Source organism: Nipponia nippon, unplaced genomic scaffold, assembly GCF_047370975.1.
Source record: "Nipponia nippon isolate SJK-2023a ecotype South Korea unplaced genomic scaffold, ASM4737097v1 scaffold_4, whole genome shotgun sequence".
Taxonomy (NCBI): domain Eukaryota; kingdom Metazoa; phylum Chordata; class Aves; order Pelecaniformes; family Threskiornithidae; genus Nipponia; species Nipponia nippon.
The window spans coordinates 6,161,225-6,182,337 of record NW_028262358.1 but is presented as its reverse complement, the minus strand read 5'-3'; the positions used below and the strand labels follow the sequence as shown (position 1 = coordinate 6,182,337).

The following is a 21,113-nucleotide window of genomic DNA, read 5'->3' as shown; positions in this document are numbered from 1 at the left end:
AAGTTCAAGCAGGAATAATCTTTGAAGAAATCTTTCCTTTTTTTCTTTTCATCCTCTGCCTGCTTGATATTGGGACCTACTTTTCTAATGCGGGGGAGTAATTTGCATCTGCTAGGTTAATTGTGTGTGAAGTACACATTGGGACATTCAGATCTAATTTAAATATTTTGTGCCAAACTTGGGCTGGATGTTTCCTCACGACAGGAAGACTTTTGTAGATGAAAAGGTCTCTTTGGTGCCAGAAGTGTACGTGCACATTGTGACACAGAGCTGCACTGGAGGACACGAGCTGTAATTAAAGCTGAATTATGGTACAATCTGATATCAGAATTAGTGGGCCAAATGCTGAGAAATGCTGAACAACTGTTAATTAATCAAACTCGCACTATATCAGTGTAATGCATTCAGCATCTCAGAATTTAATCTAATTTAATTGCACCTATCTTCATCTAGGAGAAAAGTTAATTTCCCTGTGGTGTTAAGCACTGTTTTCCAATCTGTTGCTTGCAAACCTTTGAATGATCTCCAGGAATAATTCAAGGGCCCACACACGGCAATTGAAACAAAAGAAGTCTGTGAGAATACTAAAATCGGCACATAATCTGGACAATTTTGATGGAACCACAGTGAGCAAGATATTGAAAATCACTGACCTAGAGAAAACCACAGAGGTAGCTGTCTTGCAGAGGAGTTCTTCAGGAATTATCCAACACACAGAGGCTTGGCATTTCAAAGGAGCTTACATTTAAGTCTCCTTTGAAAATGTCATCCTAAAACCTGACATGGGAGTGGACAAAAATCAATCTATTTTCCAGGTACAGATTAAATTCAAGGGAACCAGTTTGAAAGCAGGATTTTAAAAGGAACAGAGCTCAGAAACTGCATGCATTTGCGGAAAGGGAAAACATGAGTCACGTTTACTGGATTTGGAAGGTTAACGAACACTTGGATGTCCCTTGTGTACAAATCACACCTCAGCTCCAGACTGTGAATGACACAGGTGAGAAGCAGAGATCACAGCAAAGAATTTTCTACACAATATAACTTCAAATGAATTTTGGAGCTTATGTCTGGATGCCAGGGAGCTAGTGCTCATCAGAGAGTTTAGTTCACTAGGAAATGAATGAATTATCTTTTTTTTTTTTTTTTTTTTTTAAGTTGTCAACAAATTTGCTTTTATTTAAGGAAACAGTTCTGGACTTTTCATAGGAGAAGGAGATAGGGAGATAAGACAGTACACTAGGTTTTATTCCCGGGGATTTTCCTACGTCTTTGAGCAGGCAGCAACAAGAAGGAAACCTTGTTTAGAAAACCAGGATCTTCTCCACATGAAATAATAATACCAAAGAATAAAACTAGGAGAAGAAAAGATAGAAATGACCTTATTCTAGTCTCAAAGATGTGGCTGCTTTTCTTTGTATTTTCCATACTTGTCTGATTCTTTTCACAGGTTTCAGCTTTTACAGTAACTCTCCTGTACTGTGGTCAGTCTCCTGTACCTTTCTCCCTCCAGATCATTTTGTACATGAATGTGTCTTCTAGTGTACCTGCCACCCTCTAGTTTGGATACCTTTCAGAAACTTGAAAGCATGTCAACAGGTGGTAGATAAAACTCTCAAAGGAAATATGAAGTCAGTGAGCATAGCAGTGGTAGAGAAGTATAGAGGAAGCTGCTCTAAGCAACTCAACGTGAGCCATGAATCACAGCTTGAGAATAGCTTTTTCAAATGAACGGAGGTTGAGTCTCAGAGCACTTTTCTTCTCAGCACCTTGGAGAAAACAATTCAACTAAGCAATGGAGGAAAAAAAAAAAAAGAAAAATAAGAAGGCACTTGGTTCAAGAGCAACTTGGACTCCTCCTTCCCTAAGCAGCAGACTAGCAAGCGCTGTCCATGGTGACAGTGAGGGAAAATGAAAAAGAAACTTCTTTATGTATATATTTGGGAGAGTATTTAGCATCCAGATTTCATACAGAATATATTTGTCTCTTTGTTTAGCTAGAACTGACACAAATGACCCGTTCAGCTTTATGAGGCATGAATATGGCACTTTCTTCAATAATTTTAAAAGGGCAGGAAATTGACGTTGCTTTTTAATTTTTTTTTTTTTTAAGAAACGCTTTTAGACACCCAATTACTCCCATTCTTTTCAACATGTTATTATTGCTGAAAATCATTCATATGCTTCCAACAAAAGTAACTGCCACTTGGGTCTCAAACTCTCTCTTTCAGATGTTGCAAGTGCTAAAACTTGCCGTTTGCTTACCTTAGATTTGTGATCTGATGTTAGTGTCTGAATTTTAGTTTCCGTTTCTTTCTTCAATTCAAGACAATTACTTCCTCTAAAAAAAGGAAAATTGCAAATGTGTGCCACAAGTTAAACATCTTCCCATTCAGTCAGCTCTTACTAATTAAAATGTTAATCAAAGTTGAAGTGCTGCAGCGTACTGGAATGAAATTATTTCTTCTGGCAATTTATTCACAACTTACAAAATATTGTTGGATTAATGATCATTCAATTCAAACACCACACAATTAATTCTAGATTGGCCCAGCAATTATTCTGTTGCGGAGGATATGTCAAGCATCTCCATTTATGGTACTTAGTTCCTTTTCCAGGCTTAAAATACCTTGCCAAGAGAAACCAGTTTCTGCCTGAAAACTTACAAGCATATTCATTGCTTTGCCCTGATTTTATCCTCTGTTTTAAAAGTAATTTTTGCTACTTTTCTTTTAGTTTGAGGCAGAGACAAAGAAGTCATTTGAATAACTACCTCACAGGGCAATTTGGGCATACTAAATTTGAACGCCTATTGAAAGTGTAAGTGCCCCTCTGTGAGAAAACAGAAGTGAATGGGTTGCAAAGAATGGGGCCTCATTACCCTTGCAGACCACACCAGCCCATGTGGATGAACGCAAGCCATTAAATACCTTCTATGACTTGGAAAGCGGCAAATGTTGAAGACAGCCCCCACTCCTGCAATAAGCTGAATACAGCACGGCCTTTGTGTTTGGGTAAAGTTAATGGGGTTGAATGCAAGTGGCAAAGCTTGTTGAATGCAGGAGGAGTGCACGATTCAAAGGAACAGGCTGGTAAAATGCCTGCAGAGGGCCCATGCTGAAGCTCCCCTGATGTGCCTGTGGGTTAGGAGATGGATGACTTCTACCTCTCACCCACAGGATTTCCTTCCCTAAGCCCAGTTACTTGGGCCGTGCACTGGGTGGGACAGATGTACAGAAAAACTATTCCATTGCAGCTACAACAGGAATTTCAATTACTGTCTCACCAAAGTCAATAAATTTTTGAAGGCTGACAAGCTCCATCTTTACCAATCTTCTTGTTCCCTTTTTTGCAGCGAAGGGTTTTTACAACAGAATACAAATTTACACATTGGAAGTCTCTGTTTTTTTGTCTGGAATAATAAAATATATTGAGAGGAGTCTATTTTAACATCACTGTAATATTGCTGTGTCGGATCATCCACTGATATAAAATGGTGTAACTCCACTGAGTGGATGGAGCCACATTCATTTATCATCTGAAGCTGGCACTAATAAGAATGGTTATTGCTTGACTGCAGTAACATTAATCCATGTTTGCTCTAGAAAAGGAGACTTATGAAACTCTTAACAAGTTTAAATCCTATTTTAATATCAAAGTACTGCTAAACTTATGGAAATTAGCAGAAAATTTTATCATCAAACAGTACCAGGAAAGCCCTTATTGAAAATAGTAGTGTGATGTGCCTTGTGTTCCCAAGGGCCACCAGAAGGACTAGTCATTTATTTTCTAGTCACAGCAAGGAAATTTTTGTAGAGATTTCTAACACTCATTTGACACTTTAGAAGTAAGACATAGAGACAGGTTCTGACCACTGTTACCTCTGCCTGAAAAAAAAAAACCAGCTGGAAAGAAGGTGTCTCTGATTACGCGTGTGGGTAGCTGCGGTCACAGTCTGACTATAATTCATATATGATGTGTCACACACTATGAAAGAGACTACTTCTTAGGTAAATCAAACATATTTTATCCCAAATTAGCCTAATTAGTTCCATCACTGGACTCTTCAGAATCCCAGACGTCAAAACCACCAGCTGATCCCTTCTCTGGAATAGCAGCTTTTATTATATCTCAAGGCAACTTCCAGCCAGGCTGGACATAATGAGAATCGCCCCCAACTGCAGTGGCATAGTCCATGGCTAAACCATTGAGTCACAGCTGGGAACAAATACCCAGGGACAGCCCAACCCAATGTCACATGTCCGTGCTCACATACACACATACACTTCAATTTCTGGACAGTCCCAATAAATCAGAAGGACCTTTATGTGCCCTCTACTCCATTTCAGAGTGGGAACACGAGCATACATATCCCCATAAGTCTCTCTGAGATTTGTAAGCATTTGAAGTGTACAACAGAAATAGCACAGGGAGCAAAATCCTGTCCATCTGTCAGTGAATGAGCACGTGATTAAAAAATTCTACTTTGCTGAACAATATGCAGTTGACATTTGTCACACCATGTGGCAGAAGTGGACCACAAAAAACTGCGCAACAAAATCAGAAGAGGACATCATCTATACACCTACCAAAAAGCCTTTTTTTCAGGAAGTATCTGACAATTTCAGTATGAATGCCTTGAAAACACATTTTACATGTTCTTTTACAACTTTTATTGCTTGTAGGAGTTCCAAAATGATAGCCAAGGAAATGGAGCATGTCCTTTACTCACTGAACCCAGGACCCCTTATTCATCAGATCATTTCAGTTCAACAGTCTTTAAGTCTCAACCAATGTGTTCGCTTTTAAGCATGTCCTTAAATATGCCACACAGTTAGGGTGAAGAGAAGTGTATGCATAAGCACCTTGCTGAATGAGCTTTCAGGGCTGCATACACAATGACCCTGAAGGAAGCCCTTAAAACACGCTGAGACAGAATTAAAAAGTGTTTTCACAGAAAGTTTGTGCTGATACTGGATTCGACTTGGCTGTTAATTAGATACCAATAGGTATTGTAACACTGAAGAGCCATCAGATGACTGAGAACTCTGGAGGCCATGGAAAGTATGGAGTCATGGCAAGGAACAGAATTTGGCTGTGTATTTGATCTGCTTCTGGAGTGGTCATTTCCAACTTTTTTTAACTTTTAATGATAATTTAAAACTATCATAAAGGCTTTGGCATCCATGAGAGAGGTATTGTAAAACTAAGCAAAGACACTGCAAATAGCCAATGAAGTGATCTCAAACTGGGAATCAAATTATCAACTACTTTTATACTTGTCCCATTTGGGGTTACTCTGGAAAGCGTTGTTACCCAGCGCTTTCCACTATTTACTGCACAGAGACAGCCATTATCACCTTTAACTTTCTGACACACCTTCATTTGCTGTTTTGCCTAGACAGGCAGAGGCACGGGCTTCTTCTCAGGCCAACAGGAATACTGATTCATGACTTCTGATATGAGATTCTTAAATACCAGAGCATGGAGAAGCCTTTCTCCCCCCATGATAATTATGGCACAACGTCCAGGGCTTAGTTCACTGCCACTGTAGTAAATACCCTGACTGTAATTATAAATCCAGCTATATCAATAACCTTCTGCTGTGTTATATTCAATAGAAACTGAATCAAAGCTACATTAATTTAATTAGTCCTGTAGTTGTTCGTCTCTCTTTGGAGTAGTAGTAATTTTCTGGAAGGAACTACTTGGATTAGAAATATTTGGGTGCTTACAGTTCGCCTTTCTTGGACAAAAAAAAAACAACATGAGCTTTTTAAAATTTGTGAGCTTTTAATAATTCAGTGAGGAGAATTCTCTTTACCTTGTTTACTTCTGACAGTTCTATTATTTCTGTTCCATTGCAAGTTTATAACATGCACATTCAAAAACCACTGCCATTCCAAATAATTTATAAAACAAAAAGTATTTGTAGAAGAATCCAATGCCAAAAAGGCATCTATATTCAGTATTCAGTGAGTGAGTTGGTTGCCAGTTGTTGTTGCCAGATGACAACAATATGAAATTAAGGCTAACTATTAGCATAGCTTGATATAGAACTAAATACAGTAATTCCTGCTTTAGGTCACAGTATTATAGTGTAAACTGCTGTCTCAACGAAACGCCAGTCATAGGGTGAAAGGTGGAGAGGAGAAACTGCTGCCAGACTACGTGATTGCAGCAAGGCAACAGCAGGTCCTGCTACATAATTCCAAATGGGACTGTAAGAGGGACATTTTGTTAAAGTCACCAGTATCTTCCAGGAACTTTTCTGGGACAATTAAGAGATACACACAGATAATGTCCCAGGCCATCAGCTAGTGCAAAGCAAAACAGCTTCATGTACGTCAAAGGAGTAATACTGATTTCTCCCAGCTGAGGATCTTAAGGTTTTTTTGTTAAAAAGAAACTTCAACTTGACAGCACAGCAAAACTCTACTATTCTAAAACATTCAGGATTTAGAAGCCAGTTTTTTTCCCAAAATCAAATCATTGCTACTTTCCAGTCATTAGAGCTCTTGAGGACCTTAGTCTGCACTTGCTGAATACAACAGTGGCATTCTCTGGGGAATGCAGTGAGACCAAATCAGACCACAGAAATAAAAATTTGAGGCAACTCCTTTGCTTTTACTTTTAAAACTCTGATAGTAGAAGACTACAGAAAGGCAAAGTGAGTACAACACTTATGGCCCACTGCTAGAGCCTTCAAGCAGCTTATACTCAGTTGGGGCAGGATGCTGGTTCAAGCTGCAATTCATCTGAATGACCTTTTTAGGAATGTTTTATTCCAGACCACAAAAGCATAAAATCTATTTTAAGTCCAAAAAAAATATTTTAAAATAATATCTTACCCCTTCTTCTTGATTGCCTTCTCTAACATTTTCTCGTATGATACCTTTTCTTTATCATATTGTGCCACTACTTTGTCAATTTGTGTGCAGTGCAACTTCTGCATAGCGCTGTGCTCCTGGAAAACAGTAGGACCTTACAATTAGGTTGCTGGATTCTTTATGTTTAGTTTTCTTACAGTGTAAAAATATCAGTGTACGAACAAATAACTTTGACACTGGAATTTAATCTGGTTTAGCCATCTGGTATTAAAGGTTCCAGATATTCCACCACAAGCGCTAAAACATTTCTTCTTTGTTTGAAAAATGAAAATCTGTAGTGGACCTTAAAAATATGGTATACCTTAAACCAAAAGAATGATGGGAAAAAACAATCTTTTTGAATAAATGTCTGCTTAAGTGCAATGTAAAAAAAAAACAGATTTACAAGCTCAGATCATATCATTCAAAGTTACTTAATGCAGAGAACAAAACTCAGCCCAGTCCCCCCTTCCTCTACGTATCTCACACTGAATACAGTGCTAGCTCCTTCGCCACTGCAAATCAAATAGCTCCAAGTCCAAACATTAGCTAAAAATCAAGTCATTAACAACTGACATTCTGAAGATCTGGCCCGTGACCCCTAATAACAGCAGCAACCTTATTAAGAAATTCCACCTTGCTGCAGAGCATCTCCCTTTGCAAGCGATAGTAAGCTGTGCAATATGACTTTCAACTACACATGAAGGCTGCAAATAACTGCTGCTCCCTGTTTTTTCACCCCCAAACAATACAGCACATGTGGATAAACTGGACATATAGGGCTACCTGTAGAGTATTACACATCAATGCCAACCTGCTGTCACTACTATAGTTATGTGACTTGCATTGATGAAGTGGCAGAGGAGGTTATCTATGGAAGGGGAGGAAAAAACTGTTCCTATGATGAAAAGATGAATCACTAATGTGTGTTACACACTTGGGTCTAGCATACAGACAGTTCCTTCCCATTACAAGACTGTACCAGGACCAGCACACTTCACTTAGTGCTTACATGTAGACTTCATTATTGCACTTGACTTCATATTCTCCTTTATCAGAACAGCTGCTCATAATGATGCAAATATTTAACTACCACTAAATACTGAATTTACATTACAATAGGAAAAACTGTTGTTTGTTCATTTGTGTTGTTTTATTAATACCCGATTGCTCCACATTTTATCAAGTCGTGACAAAAAGCCTTGCATTAATTCATATGGCCTCTTCCGGGACTTTATCTCTATTTTGTTTTATAGCTCATTTTGCATTTATTCTACCCTCGCTATTCTACTGCTCTTTGTTATTATTTTCTATACACCTGTGTTTGCCTTATCACTGTTTCTTCCTCTAAAAATACTAATTAAAGACTTTTACCTTCACTTTTACTAAAACATTAATACAAATGTTGTGATGCTTTTAAAATCTAGCCCTGGGCTGTATCCGAGCACTCCAACATCTGCCAAGCACTTCCCTGGGGAACATGTACAGATTCCGAATTTTGTACTTAGAGTGGGGAACTGAATTTTCTGTTCTACAGAGGATTTAAAGGGAAACAAATAGACTCCATCAATGTTAAAACATGCTAGCTTCACCAGGGAGTATTTACACTGACTAACCAGGTAGGAAAAAAATACGGACAGTGAAAAGAACAACAGAAGCTTGACAGCACCAGCCAGCCACAGGCGAAGTGACTGAGAGCATCTCTGAAACTACCCACTCTCCCCTAGATGAACAGAACAACACAATTCTTGCTACAGAAGACTAAGCGCAACCATTGCAAAGCATGAGACATCTGCCCAGTCATGTGACACTCCTCCGTAATCTGGGAGGGCACATCACATAGAGCTAGAATCCCTGCTTTTCCCTCAGGACAACCATGATTTAAGCCTTCTCTCTTTAGCACAAACCCACTGTAATCTTTTGCAGGCTCCCCTCTGCTGCTACTTACTGGTCATACACAACTCTCTCTTGTATATGAAACAGATATATTGTGGACCAGATCCCCCTTATTTCCTTCCCTGGCTCTCCTTCCCATCCAGTTCATGGAACATGCATTTGTTTGTGGACAATATAAACAGAGCTGGAAGAGGAAGATGGGCTACTAACAACCTCCACATGCAAGGCACAAAGAGTAGTAGGAGTCAATTCCCTTGAATTATATGACCTTCAACCCCTGGAACACTATTTAAAATGGGTTAGCTGATGTGAGTTTGATTTTCTGTCTATGCTCAAAGGAAAATTCGTCACAGCTAGATGCTGCGTCCCGAACTTCTGTCAAGATTCTAAGAAATACGAGTGGTTTTGTAGCATCTTAAAACACCCATGAGTATGTTTTCTTTTCAGATGCAAACAAAGTTTCAGGTGGTAATGTGTTCTAGATTCATTCAGAATATGTTTGCAGATAAAAGGCTCCTCAGCTAGGTCTCTCATGATTTCCTCAAGTCCACTGAATTTGCAGTTTGAATTCACATGCCTTTTACATAAATATATATACAAATTACATTTCATGGCTATATTACAAACTGAAGCCACAGTTCAGCCAGGGTTCTGCAAGGTCACCTAACTGATATAAAAAGACTCAAATCACAGCAAGACTATCCATGGGAAAAAAGTATATAGTTTCACTGCAGTGGGGGGGCAAGGGGGGCAGAAATCACAATTCAGTCTATTGAAGAGAAGTAAGTTCCTATGATACAAACTGTTATTCCTGCCTGATATCTCCCTAAAGCAACACAAATACTCCTGTGTACAACGGAAAACTGAAGTCTGGAGGATTCTCATAACAGAACACAAAAATGAGGAAATAAAGAAAAAGAAACTATCATTTCCAAATCAACAATCCATTTTGCAGAACTTTATTAGAGTCCCATAGTCTTTTGCACTGTTGCTTTTGCACAGTGAAATGGAGATCTTTTTTATGGTTTTTTTTTTAGTAGGCTTTATTTCAAACAGTACATATATTCAATGTCAATATAAATGTGCAGGAGATGAATTGTGGGATTTATATTTTTGGGTGGTAATTATGCAATTCTGGATACTGTCTATGGTCATATTAAATTCCTTAATGGGGCACTTGTGACTATTACTTTCTTGTCTGAAACTGCTAGAACGGGGTACCACAATCATCTGTTGTGCTCTTGACTTTTAGAGAATATATCAAGATAATCCCTCGCTATCCTTCCTCTTCTGTCTAACCCAAGAAGCACAAAAACTACGTGACATCCCTGCAAAATATTAACATTCAGTAGGGGCCCATAGATGCAGGCTGCCAACAGATGAAATCAGCGACTGAGACTCTTACGTACGCACATCTCCTTGCCTTTATAGCCCATCTACCTGTGATGCCACCCCAGATCATTTACCTAAACAGTACTCAAGATCTAACTTGATAAAAAAGATATAAACCAATGGACATCGTTCAGACCCATCAGCCATTCTGCAGTTGCACAGTAATATTCATACTGAGAGATAAAAGTTACTTTGGGGAATGTAGGCAGGAAATCCTTTATTTCAAAAGCTGCCCAGTGTAGGTGTTTTTATGAAAAACATTTCTGCAACATGCAGAAGCAGCTGGACGTATTATTTTAAAATCACCAAAAGCACAGGTTACCAGACCTGAGATTCAAGAGAAAGTTATTCCTAACATGGAATCTTTTAAAATGGTGATCATTACATTAATCTGCCACTGTTTTTCGAAAGTCAAACAACAGGAATACTACAGCGCCAGAGGCTGACAGCTTGCAAAATAAGTACCACTACAAAAGCATTCTGTTTTGCTTGTTGGCAACCCTATCTACTGGTGTCAAAAAGGTGCGTTTCACACGCCTGGATTTTAAACAGACCCATGAAGGATAGAATATTTTTGTTGCTTTCCGTACTTCTGAAGATCTTGCCGCTGCTGCCTTACTGTCCCTTAAATAACAGCAGTACTATAGATGATGTAAAAGAACAGAAACCATACATGGGCCAACAGTTTCAAACTCCTTGCAGCAGCTGCTAATCTACTGTGAAGTGACAGAACATGATCGTGATGAAATCTGTCACGCAGACAGAATCCCAGGGGCCTGGCCTTTCTCGTACCAGCTTCTCGGATCCCACTGATTCTTGTGGCACCTCAATAATCTCAGGCAATAAGATAATGCTGACAGTCATTTCTTTACAAGTAACATTTTTTCCAAATGCCCTTTGTGAATGTGAGGACTCTTGAGAGAGCTCACTCATTTCTTGACAGGGAAACTAACTCTTTTTTTCCTCTCCCTGTCCCAGCCTATAGGACCAGCTTTGCTCACTGTCCAACAGATGACAAAGAGTTTGCCCTAGGAGTTAGCTACGAAGATTTACATATAATCCTTGCAACATGTTCCCCCCCTATAAATACTGTATTTCTCATGGCATCATCAAAGAAATCTGTGTTAGCATCCCATTCCTTGGCTTTTTCCCCCCTTTTTAAAGAATTATGTCCCACGTTCTTTGCCTATCTGGCAAACCTACACCGTTTTCTCATGGTGACCTGTCTCATTCCAGATTCAGAATGCCGTTAGGTGAAACTGGTTCACAATGCAAGTAAATAGGCTGAGATTTGGATCATGTTCTTTGCTCACAAGAGCAATAATCTGTTCTTTAGCAATCCCAACAGCAGCACAATGCTACCTCAGTCATACTCATGCAGACTTACCTTTTCAGAGACTAAACCAGTCTGGAGAATATTCACTCTCCCCCCTTTCAGCTCTCTCTTACTTCATAGCCAGGCCACAAACTAAGCAGAGGACTGGGTTCAAAAACTAGAGGCAACAGCTCTGTTGCAGAACTGAACAGGATCTTCTGACGTGGAGAAACTACACTTGCACACTGACTCTGAAACTTAACTTGCTGTGAAATATTGACACTCTTCAGCATTCGCTACAGTTTGTCCTGCCTTTAATTTCTATGTGCTCTATTATTCCCTCCCAATCCTTCAGGATTTCTTTAAAAGCATTGTCCTGTCTTTGCAGAGCTTTATATATGTATCTTTTACATGATTCTCAATCCTGAGTAAAATCTCAACTCTTCACTATTTGTGAAAAAGTCTAGACTTTGTGAAGTCCAAAATTCTGCATTTTTTTGCAAGCCATTAATCTGACATTAGGGAATGGGCGAATTTAATTTTATCGGCCACAGACTGGCTGCCCAGTAATGGTGATACTAAGAACAGTGGTTTTCCCACCAATCTAATGATCTGTATCCCACTTAGACTAGATGTCTTATTTTTCCCCACACAAAAGTGAAAAAAGGAACAGCGAAGATTGTACCTTCACCTGCCCAAACATCCTTCTCTTAAAAAAACAGATTAATAAACCCACCATCATAAAGTGAAGTCACAGTATGTGATGTGTCTCTGTATGTGTATACTGCCAGTTCTGCCCAGGGCTACCAGATTAGCTCCTACACCGGATCTAAATCAGAGCTCCTTCCTCTCAACCGGCTCTCTCTTCCACACTTGCATGCATTTGTTTTCCATAACACATTTTCCAAGGCCAACTTTAGATGGAAAAGTATTGGACTTTTCTTTCCTTAAACAACATGAACAATTCCCTTCTGTTCACTTCTTCCTCCAGATCTCTGGAGTGTCTGTGGCGAAGTGAGAGCCAACCTATTTCTGGAACTTTTAAGTTCAGTCTGCTTAATACACAGGCTTCCTCAAGCTGATCATGGATAACTAACTGCATAGCTCTCCTGCTCCATCCCAGCTGATAAAATGCATTAAGAACAGCGATGAGTACACCAAGCACTTCCCTAAGATCATCTGTGAGCAGAAAAGTGTGGCCATATTAGCTCAGACTCTCCTCTCCAATTTCAAGAAGTTGCCCTTACTGGAGCCTTTAGCAAGGCATGCTCCACAGAGGCACTTTCTTGTTAGGACAGACTTGCACTCTGTACTTAAGACCAGCAGGACACAGGCTGGCTCAGACCTAAAATAGCTGTGCTTGAGCTAATGCTGAAAGCCCTTCTGAGTGCACAGCATTTTCAAATTGTGGCTGGCAATTTTTTCCTCAGATTAGAGGAAGCAAGTGCAAGCCTGAACAGACGGATCAATTTTTTAACATTAGCAAGCGCAGCCTTGGCTAAGATATCCTTACACTACTGTGGGTCACACATCAGGGACACAAATCATTGAGTATGGCTGTTTTCTATGTAACCATGGTACCATTTTCATTTGCAAAAGCTGCTATAGCAAACTGCTGGATGTTGTCCAATGAACGAGAAAGTAGTGTTTAAAAATAAGAAGCCCCCTAAGAGATCAACCCTATGAAGGTCTAGAACTGTCCGTGCCCAGAAGTGTGGATAATAGACTCTTTCTTGAGCATGGGCTTTGCACACAACACTAAAATGGAGAAATCACTCATTTCCTTTCTGCCCAGAGTCAGTAAGGAGTCTGAAATGTAACTATTTAATTTTCTTACACAAGTTTTAATATTAAGAGCACCACAAAAGTGCCAATTATTGAAAGTAATTTCTTCATACTTCATTTTACAGACAGAGTCCCATGTACAAGCAACAGTCATGAAAATAAACACAAAGACTGTTATTAAAAATGCCCAAGCAACTACATTACATCAGATCTGCAATGAAATCTGCAATCAAAAAGAGCAAATGAATAACTGCCCCAAAAGCCCAGAATGGATTTGTATGTATTGTCAAAATTCAGAACTTAAGATACTTTCTTCACTTGTTATGCCTCTTTCTGTAACAAGAGTAATGATTTTCTAATGAAAAAGGGCAGGAAAAAATTGGCTGTGATTTTCTAATGTAAGGTATGTTTGTGATAGCGTTGTATGTGTTTGGGACTTCACTGCCAACGGTACCAAGCAAAAAGCTGACTATAAAGTGGTTAACATAGATATAAGTGAGGAGGAATAGGGCATTCCATTTTTCAGTTACACATTCCAGTTCCCTTTGGCAATTTTGCAGTTTCTCCAGTGCCTGTCTTTGATGCAGCATGCCCTTACATCATCACTGCTTTTTTTTCCAAGCTGCCTGTCAATATGTCATGCAAGAGGGAGCTAGATAAAATCATTACCTGAAAAAGGTGAGCTTTGGATGCTTATGTGGGTCAAACAAATGTGCAGCAAAACTCAGGGAGACATACAAAGGGTTGCTAAAGGGAAAATTTGCTCACTGGAGCATATTTCAGTACATTTAAAACACATATGCCTTTCCTGATGGTCCAACTACTGTTCCTTAGTTTTTCCCTACAATTTAATTTGGAGCTCTGTATGCTAGTAAACGCTGCAACTTTTTTCAATTACAGTGTGCTGCTCAGAGAGCTCTTAATGATCATACCTTTGCATGTTTCTTCTTTAAGGCATTCAGCTCTTTCTGCTGTTTCTTCAAATGCTTTATATAAGCCTACAAAAAGAGAAGTTGGATCAATTTTTCTGTCATCATATTGACTTTAACCAGATAAAATCCTGGCTACTTAAAACAAATAATTAGGAAAACATCTTGAAAAGCTTGTGTCCATACTTACCTTCATTTGCTTTAAATCTTCTATCTTCACTTGAGGAATAAGGTCTATACCTAGGAAGGTATTGATACAGTTTATCTAAAACTTCATACATACTAGTATATTTCATACTTTTAAATTTGAGTTCTACCACAGAAACCTACACTTATGTCAGCAATTAATTAATGTTTTTCACCACATAAAAAAAAAATCGCAGGTTAATGAGAAAATTATTCATCAAGATATAGCTAAGACACAGTTAATTTCCTTTTCAAGTGCACTGCTCAATCAATTGCCTTGTGAAAAAAGAAATGAATCAATGAGTGTATTTTAATCTCTTACAGTTCTGGACTGAAGTGTCAAAACATAGCAATCTAAGAACTGACAAAGCTCCTTTTCTGAAAACACAGCAAACCATTTATGTAGATTAAAATTGAACCACGCAAACTTCAGAATTTTGGTCCGCTGCTGGAGGTTACTCTGGCACCACTCGTTTTAGGGTGGAGGCTTCTTCATTTCAGTTCTACATGACTGCATAAAGGGTTAACTGAGGTTAGATATACTTCTCCTCCTCAATTTAAAACACAAAAATTGTAGGCGTGAAAATTTACCTGCAGCCTGTATGTTAATGGAGGTAAAATCTGCATTTTGGTTCATACCAGGCTATGAGAAAAGGAGCAACAGTACACTCCAAGACTAAAGGAGAGTTAAAAATGGAGGAGAAATACAAAAACGTAAGTGAAAATTCTAATGAAAATTCAGTACAACAACCAAATCTATCCTACATGACTAACAGTTCTATTTAGAGGAATGAAAATATATTTTGTTCACCTGAACTGCAATGCAAACAAAACCCAATCTCATTTCATGTTTATGGTTTAATAAATGTTTTGTGACATATTATGATTTTTTTTAACTACTAAGCACATCCTACATGTAATCATTAGTAAAAATGTCAATACAATGCCATGAGAGTTGTAATGTGTAGGGTTTTTTTTCTGCATTTTTACACAAAGATATTCGTCTGCACATAAATACACCGCAAACGTATTTAGTTAACTGCTCTTAAATAGCGTCTGTGGACTATAAGATTCCCCCTGCTCTGAAAAGGACTTTCTGCCTTTTAAGGTGAATTTAACTGGAAAATATACAGATGCTGTAAAAGAAAAAAAATGGGGGGGAGGTAGGCAATCTCCTTAGGGAACACAATTTTTTATTTTCTTAGAAGCGTAAGATTCTGCTCAATTATGTGGTATTAACATTAGTCTAGTAAATGAGACTGGAACAGACTTAGGCACAGATAGAGGCTGAAGTTTTTAAAAACACAAATCACTTAACTATTACTGAAAGTCAGAGAACAAAACCCCCAACATTCTTGTGCATTTGAAAGCCTTCCCCAGACACCGTATCTTGCTGGATACGTAATTTCTAATAGCAAAGTGAGTTGTGTATCGTAACAATGGTAGAATTATTCAGGTCTTAAAAGATCATAGAGATAAGTAATACAAAATAAGAATCGTTACATGGGATATAAAAATGAACAGCTCTATTTTAACATGCAAGAACATGGATAAAAATGGTTGCAGACAAGAATGCTAAGTACTGAAATCTCAGTTTAAGACCAGGGCTGCATCAGGCGTACTCTGTTCTAAACAAACTTCCTCAGGATTTTATTTTAAAACGCAGGCTCATTTACTTTGCTCACCAGGTCTGACTCCATGGCAACCAGGAATTAGTTGGCAATCCCAGCAAATTTCATGCTTAATTACTGCACAATAGAACTAATACTTGTGTATCTTTGTGATGATACATGAAATATGAAAACATCTCACTGCATAAAATAATCTGGGTTTTACACCAGGGAAGAACTTTGAAAGAGTTCAGGTGCCAGAGATGGCCTGTTCTGTTGCCAGAAGTGACTCCAGAGAAATGGCGTCTTGTTTCTCAAGAGATCCTTTCACATGTGTGTATTCAGCCATGTCTGCTTAAGTTTAAGAACAAGAGCAGTCGGTGCTCCTTTTTACTCCTATCAATCCCTTTGGGCCACGGTGGATGAAAGAGAGTGAACCAGATTCTAATTCTTGTGGCCCATTAACAGAAATATTTATTGTGTTTCATTCAGCTGTACAAATTTGTTTTCTCACTTAATCTTCATTACCTGTGATGATATGTGAGAAACAAATAATCCCATTTGACTCTATAGGATGATTTTGTAGAGTGAAAGATTAATAGTGAGGAAAAAATACTTATGCACTTATAAAGGAGCACATTTAATATGGATGTTTTTTTACAATAAACATGCCATTTCCATAATCACTATTCAGAGTAAAACTGCACATTGAAAGCATTTCGAATTGTTGGGAAATCTCTACAGAATCCAATGAATTCTAAATACCTTTAATTACTTAAATCTGCAACTCTGCCAAGGGATTTGTGGAGGGAGGTAAAAAAGCAGAAGAGTTTCTGTGGAGTATACCAGAAAATAGTCATTCCTATTGGTGTTCCTCCAGTAGATCTTTAGTAAACTACTCCCAGAGTCATGCAGGTTACTACTATTTGCAGTAGGTATACAGCTATACAAAGAGGTCACTTAGTAAAATAAAGCTGTATTGGCTTTATACAGCCATTTCAGTAATATACAAAATTTATTTGCAATTAGACAAAGACCACTCTCAACGGCAAAAAAAGTTACCTTCTAAAAGGGTAAGAATGTATAGAACTGCAAAACTATAATTAAGTAATGGGTACTTCTCTGTGACTTTCTGAAACGCTTCAGAACTGAGGGAGTGGCACGTGATTTTTGTCTACCTTTCTTAGTGTCGGTCCCAGATCCAAAGCCTGCAGTCGTACTCGGTCGAAGTTCAGAGCTACTCTGAGGCGTTACGTTGGCTTTGGCATTATTGGCTTTTCCTTTTCTATCATTCTTTGAAGTGTCATTTGGTACATCGGCTATATCACTCTGAAAGAAACATTCACATCATAATAAATTAATTGTTGTTTTACTTGTAGTATAAAAGTTGGGGTATGGGAAATTTCTGAATTTGCTTACTTTAAACATAATTAAGAAAATGGCAACATACTTTCAAACAACACTATACTAAAATATGGCTCCTTTCTCATGTCTTAAAATTTCTACTCTTAAGCGATGTGTTAGTATGATCCATGAAAAGTCAGTTAGCGAATGGTATTTCAGTACATGTTAACTAACATAAGCCGATTTATTTCAGAGCAGAACAGAGAGGCTTATTTTTGAAGATGAGGAATGATAAGGTAATATGCATCGATTGGAGAAGGACCAGTTTACTTTAAAAAAAGAACATAGCATGAACATAAATGGGCTGTGTTTGTCATTAAGTTCTACTTACAGTTTCGATACCCATAGCTCTCATTTGGTCTGCTCTTTTTTCTGTGATAGACAAAAATTTCTTTGGATCTGATAAAGCATCCACAATATCTATAAGAAAGAAATAATCAACTTTTTATGATCTTCAGAGGCATGTGGAAATTAATCTTTTACAAGAGCTTTATTCTACCCCTGTTGTTATGAACCGTGGCTTGCAACAATAGTCCAACTTTCCATAGCAAACTTGGCAGGACTGAAAGCACTCATTGCTACAGCGTTTGAAAACACAAGGAACATGAAACAGTTTATAATGCACCAAGGGGGTGGTATTAATCCTGGTTCCTTATTTAGGAAAAAAACCACTGACTCCATCAGACCGAAGTTACCCTAACTTACTCCCAGTTGAGGACACTAAAATTTGAGATCAGAATGGGATCTCATGAGCCACAAAGCACTTACAACTTTGTCTCTTGGTTATTTGAGGGAATGCTGACTGTCTTGAGATTGCAGGGAATTGTAGAAAATGCTGTTATATTTCCTAGCTAAACAGCAGTTTCGGATGGGTGGATAAAGCAATTGGGGAAATCTGTTCTCACTCACCTTTGTGATGTTCCATGTCTGGAACACGGCAGGCTGTGAAATGGCTTTTCTATCAACCATAATGACCAATATTTGAATCTTGCACATGACAGTACCACTAGTGGTATCACAGAACTACCCACCACCAGATACTGTATAGATTATTGAATCTGTTTTCCATATGCAGTGATAAATGTGCAAGCATAGGTTTACAGGAAGACAAAGACACATGAATCTTTACCTGCATATTAAATAATCCCTTTCCATGCTTAATTTCAACAGTCAAAAAATTCACAAATGGCAAAGGAGGCCCTCCACAGCATGAAATGATTTTACAAGTTAAACTGATTCAGCACCTACAGTAATAATGCATTCAGAGGCCACAGCAGTGATCTGTTTTGATGATCCCTCTGAAACTTTAACTTCAGCATTATGGAGAAAAAGGTCACTGGTCTCAGTTAATAAGTCTTCCTTGTCAGAGCAGTAACTTAAGAAAGGAAGTTTGAACACTGCAGCCCGACTGACTCATCACTCACTACAAAATATTGTCATTTAATTAACTCGTTTTTTTTGCCATGACCATTAGGAGGACCATGGACAGCGCTTCACTTGCAAGGAAGCATTCTTGGCAGAATGCTGCAAAGCCCTCTTTTTGGCTGCTTATAAGTAAAAGATAAATGTGTTTGTACCTTTATATTCTAGATGGTCTCACTAGCATAATAAGCCATTATTTCTGCAATGACACTTCTGACACTCATGGTTTTCATCATCATTTGAATTTTGCCCACGTTTCATGTCATCTCTTCAGCCACTTTCCAAGTTAGCTTACAATGATGCAAGACAGAGAAGCTGGTCCACTGACCAGGTCTGTAAAAATATCCAACCCATCAAAAGCTTTGGCAAGAAACTTGCTATCCTTCTTGTGCAGACTAGCGGCTGGACTATATCATCTCCCTTCCAACCTAAGTTGTTCTATGAAATGTTCTTCTGAAGCCACCGGATGCATTTCTCAAGCAAAAAAAGCACAGGCAGGGCTCCCATTCCACCAAAAGTTGTATTAAATACATAGCATTACCCTTGACAGCTCTGTCTATCTACACAAATATGTTGTCTCCCATAACTGTCATGAACCAATGATGTCTTCTGAAACTTACTTCATATACACAAAACCCACGTAGAATTTATTTTCAGCCGTAACAATGGCCTCGTAGCTCAGCACCGACTGTTCCCCTTTCCCTAACTTAATAAGCACGACTTTTTGTCCTTGGCATGCACTCTTCAAAGAAAAACCAGGACTACCCTGCTAACGTGATGCATCATTTGAAAATGGAACCTGATTATCATGAGCTTCAAGGTAAAAATGACTAACATGTTGGGGAGAGTGAGACCTTTGTAAATTGTATTACTAACCATACGAGCACATCACCAAAGGCTCAGCATTTCTACCGGGGGATGTGACTCATCACTGCTTCTCACATTGTCATTTGTCCTCTGCTTACGTTCTTCTTTCTCCCCAGTGAGGTAAAGTGGGGGTGGGGAATAGCATTTTGTAGAAGAATCACAATCAAATACAAAACTAGGAAAATCACTGAAAGAGTACATTACAGAGGACTCTAACCACTAACCTAAGTATCCATGCTTACTTACGTAGAGACTTCTATTATAGAAGCTTCTCTTTGGAAAATGCTACTTCGTTTGCATTAATTTGCGCCAGTATTGTGTTTTATTGGGAAGAGAGTAGCTGATGCAAATAAACCACAAGAAATTACTAAGTTATATGAAAATAAAATTCTGCATCTTTTAAAGCCTACAATGCATTACCCATTCTAGTTATTATTCAGTGCAAGTTTTTAAATCTTACATAGGTTAAAAAAAAGAAATAAAAAGGAAAGTAGGCAGCTATTGAATTGAGCTATACCTTCCTACAGGTTTGCTAAAACAGCCACGGAGATCCTAATGATAGCTCATAAAACAATGAGAGGTTCGCTGCAGATGGTAAGTAATTAAAAAACACATGCCAACAGAATACTAATGATTCCACCCGAGTGTCAAAAGTTATTTCCCAGTTGTTCATCATGCTGCTGTTCTGTATCAATGAGAAAAATACATGATAAACATCAAAACTATCTGGGAAGGGAGAGGAGAACTAATAATTGAACTCATTTAGTCCATGTTAATACGGAGTCTGTTTTTCCCAACACTGACAGTAAGCTATGACAACCAGTTCTCTCATTCTAGTAACATTTTACTGTAATGATACTGTTACTTAGGGGTAGAAATGTTTTATTAAGTCCTCACCTCTACCAGATAAACCATCTGTACCAATGCTGACAATGTAGTAGATCAACCAGTACTGAACTGCACACAATTTGCAAATTCTAAACCGGTGTTTGAATTCTCTTTGAAAAACAAGTCTTTCACTTCTGAATTTGTATACTGCAGTTTAAAAGAGAAAATAAAAAATATTTTCTCCCTATGTGACCAGCACACTCGGCAGCCTGAGCCAGATCAAACCCTGCTAAGTTTAAATTCTACTCTTAGAAAAAGTGGGGTATCATTCAGAAAAACATCAATCCCAAATCAGAAATATGTCCCTAGTTTAGAAAATATTTTAACTGAGTCATTTACTGTCAAAGGCTTAAGTTCAGGAAAGAATTAAAGCACATGTTTAAATGCCCCCCTTAGATTCATGGTTTAATTACTGCCTCAAGAATCTCAAGCTTAAGCAAAAGCTTACATTTGTCTTGAGACAAAGTCCCTGAAGTTAAATACTGTAGATGAAACATGCTGCATAAAGGCATGGTAGTGCTCCAAGACCTGCAGCAAAACTCCAGCTGAC

The 21,113-nt window shown here is 38.4% G+C and overlaps 1 protein-coding gene across 5 annotated transcripts in view; it reads right to left on the bottom strand.

The window, feature by feature from the left end:
* Positions 1–21,113, bottom strand: part of PLCB4 (phospholipase C beta 4) — a 208,890-nt gene that overhangs the window by 15,994 nt on the left and 171,783 nt on the right. For all 5 annotated transcript variants that reach the window (XM_087775128.1, XM_087775126.1, XM_087775127.1 and 2 more), the window contains 6 exons: positions 17,718–17,806; positions 17,161–17,311; positions 14,377–14,426; positions 14,190–14,255; positions 6,852–6,967; positions 2,266–2,341 (listed from right to left, as the gene is read on the bottom strand). In XM_087775128.1, coding sequence (XP_087631254.1) covers positions 2,266–2,341; positions 6,852–6,967; positions 14,190–14,255; positions 14,377–14,426; positions 17,161–17,311; positions 17,718–17,806 — 548 coding nt within the window. The remainder of the gene's footprint in view (positions 1–2,265; positions 2,342–6,851; positions 6,968–14,189; positions 14,256–14,376; positions 14,427–17,160; positions 17,312–17,717; positions 17,807–21,113) is intronic.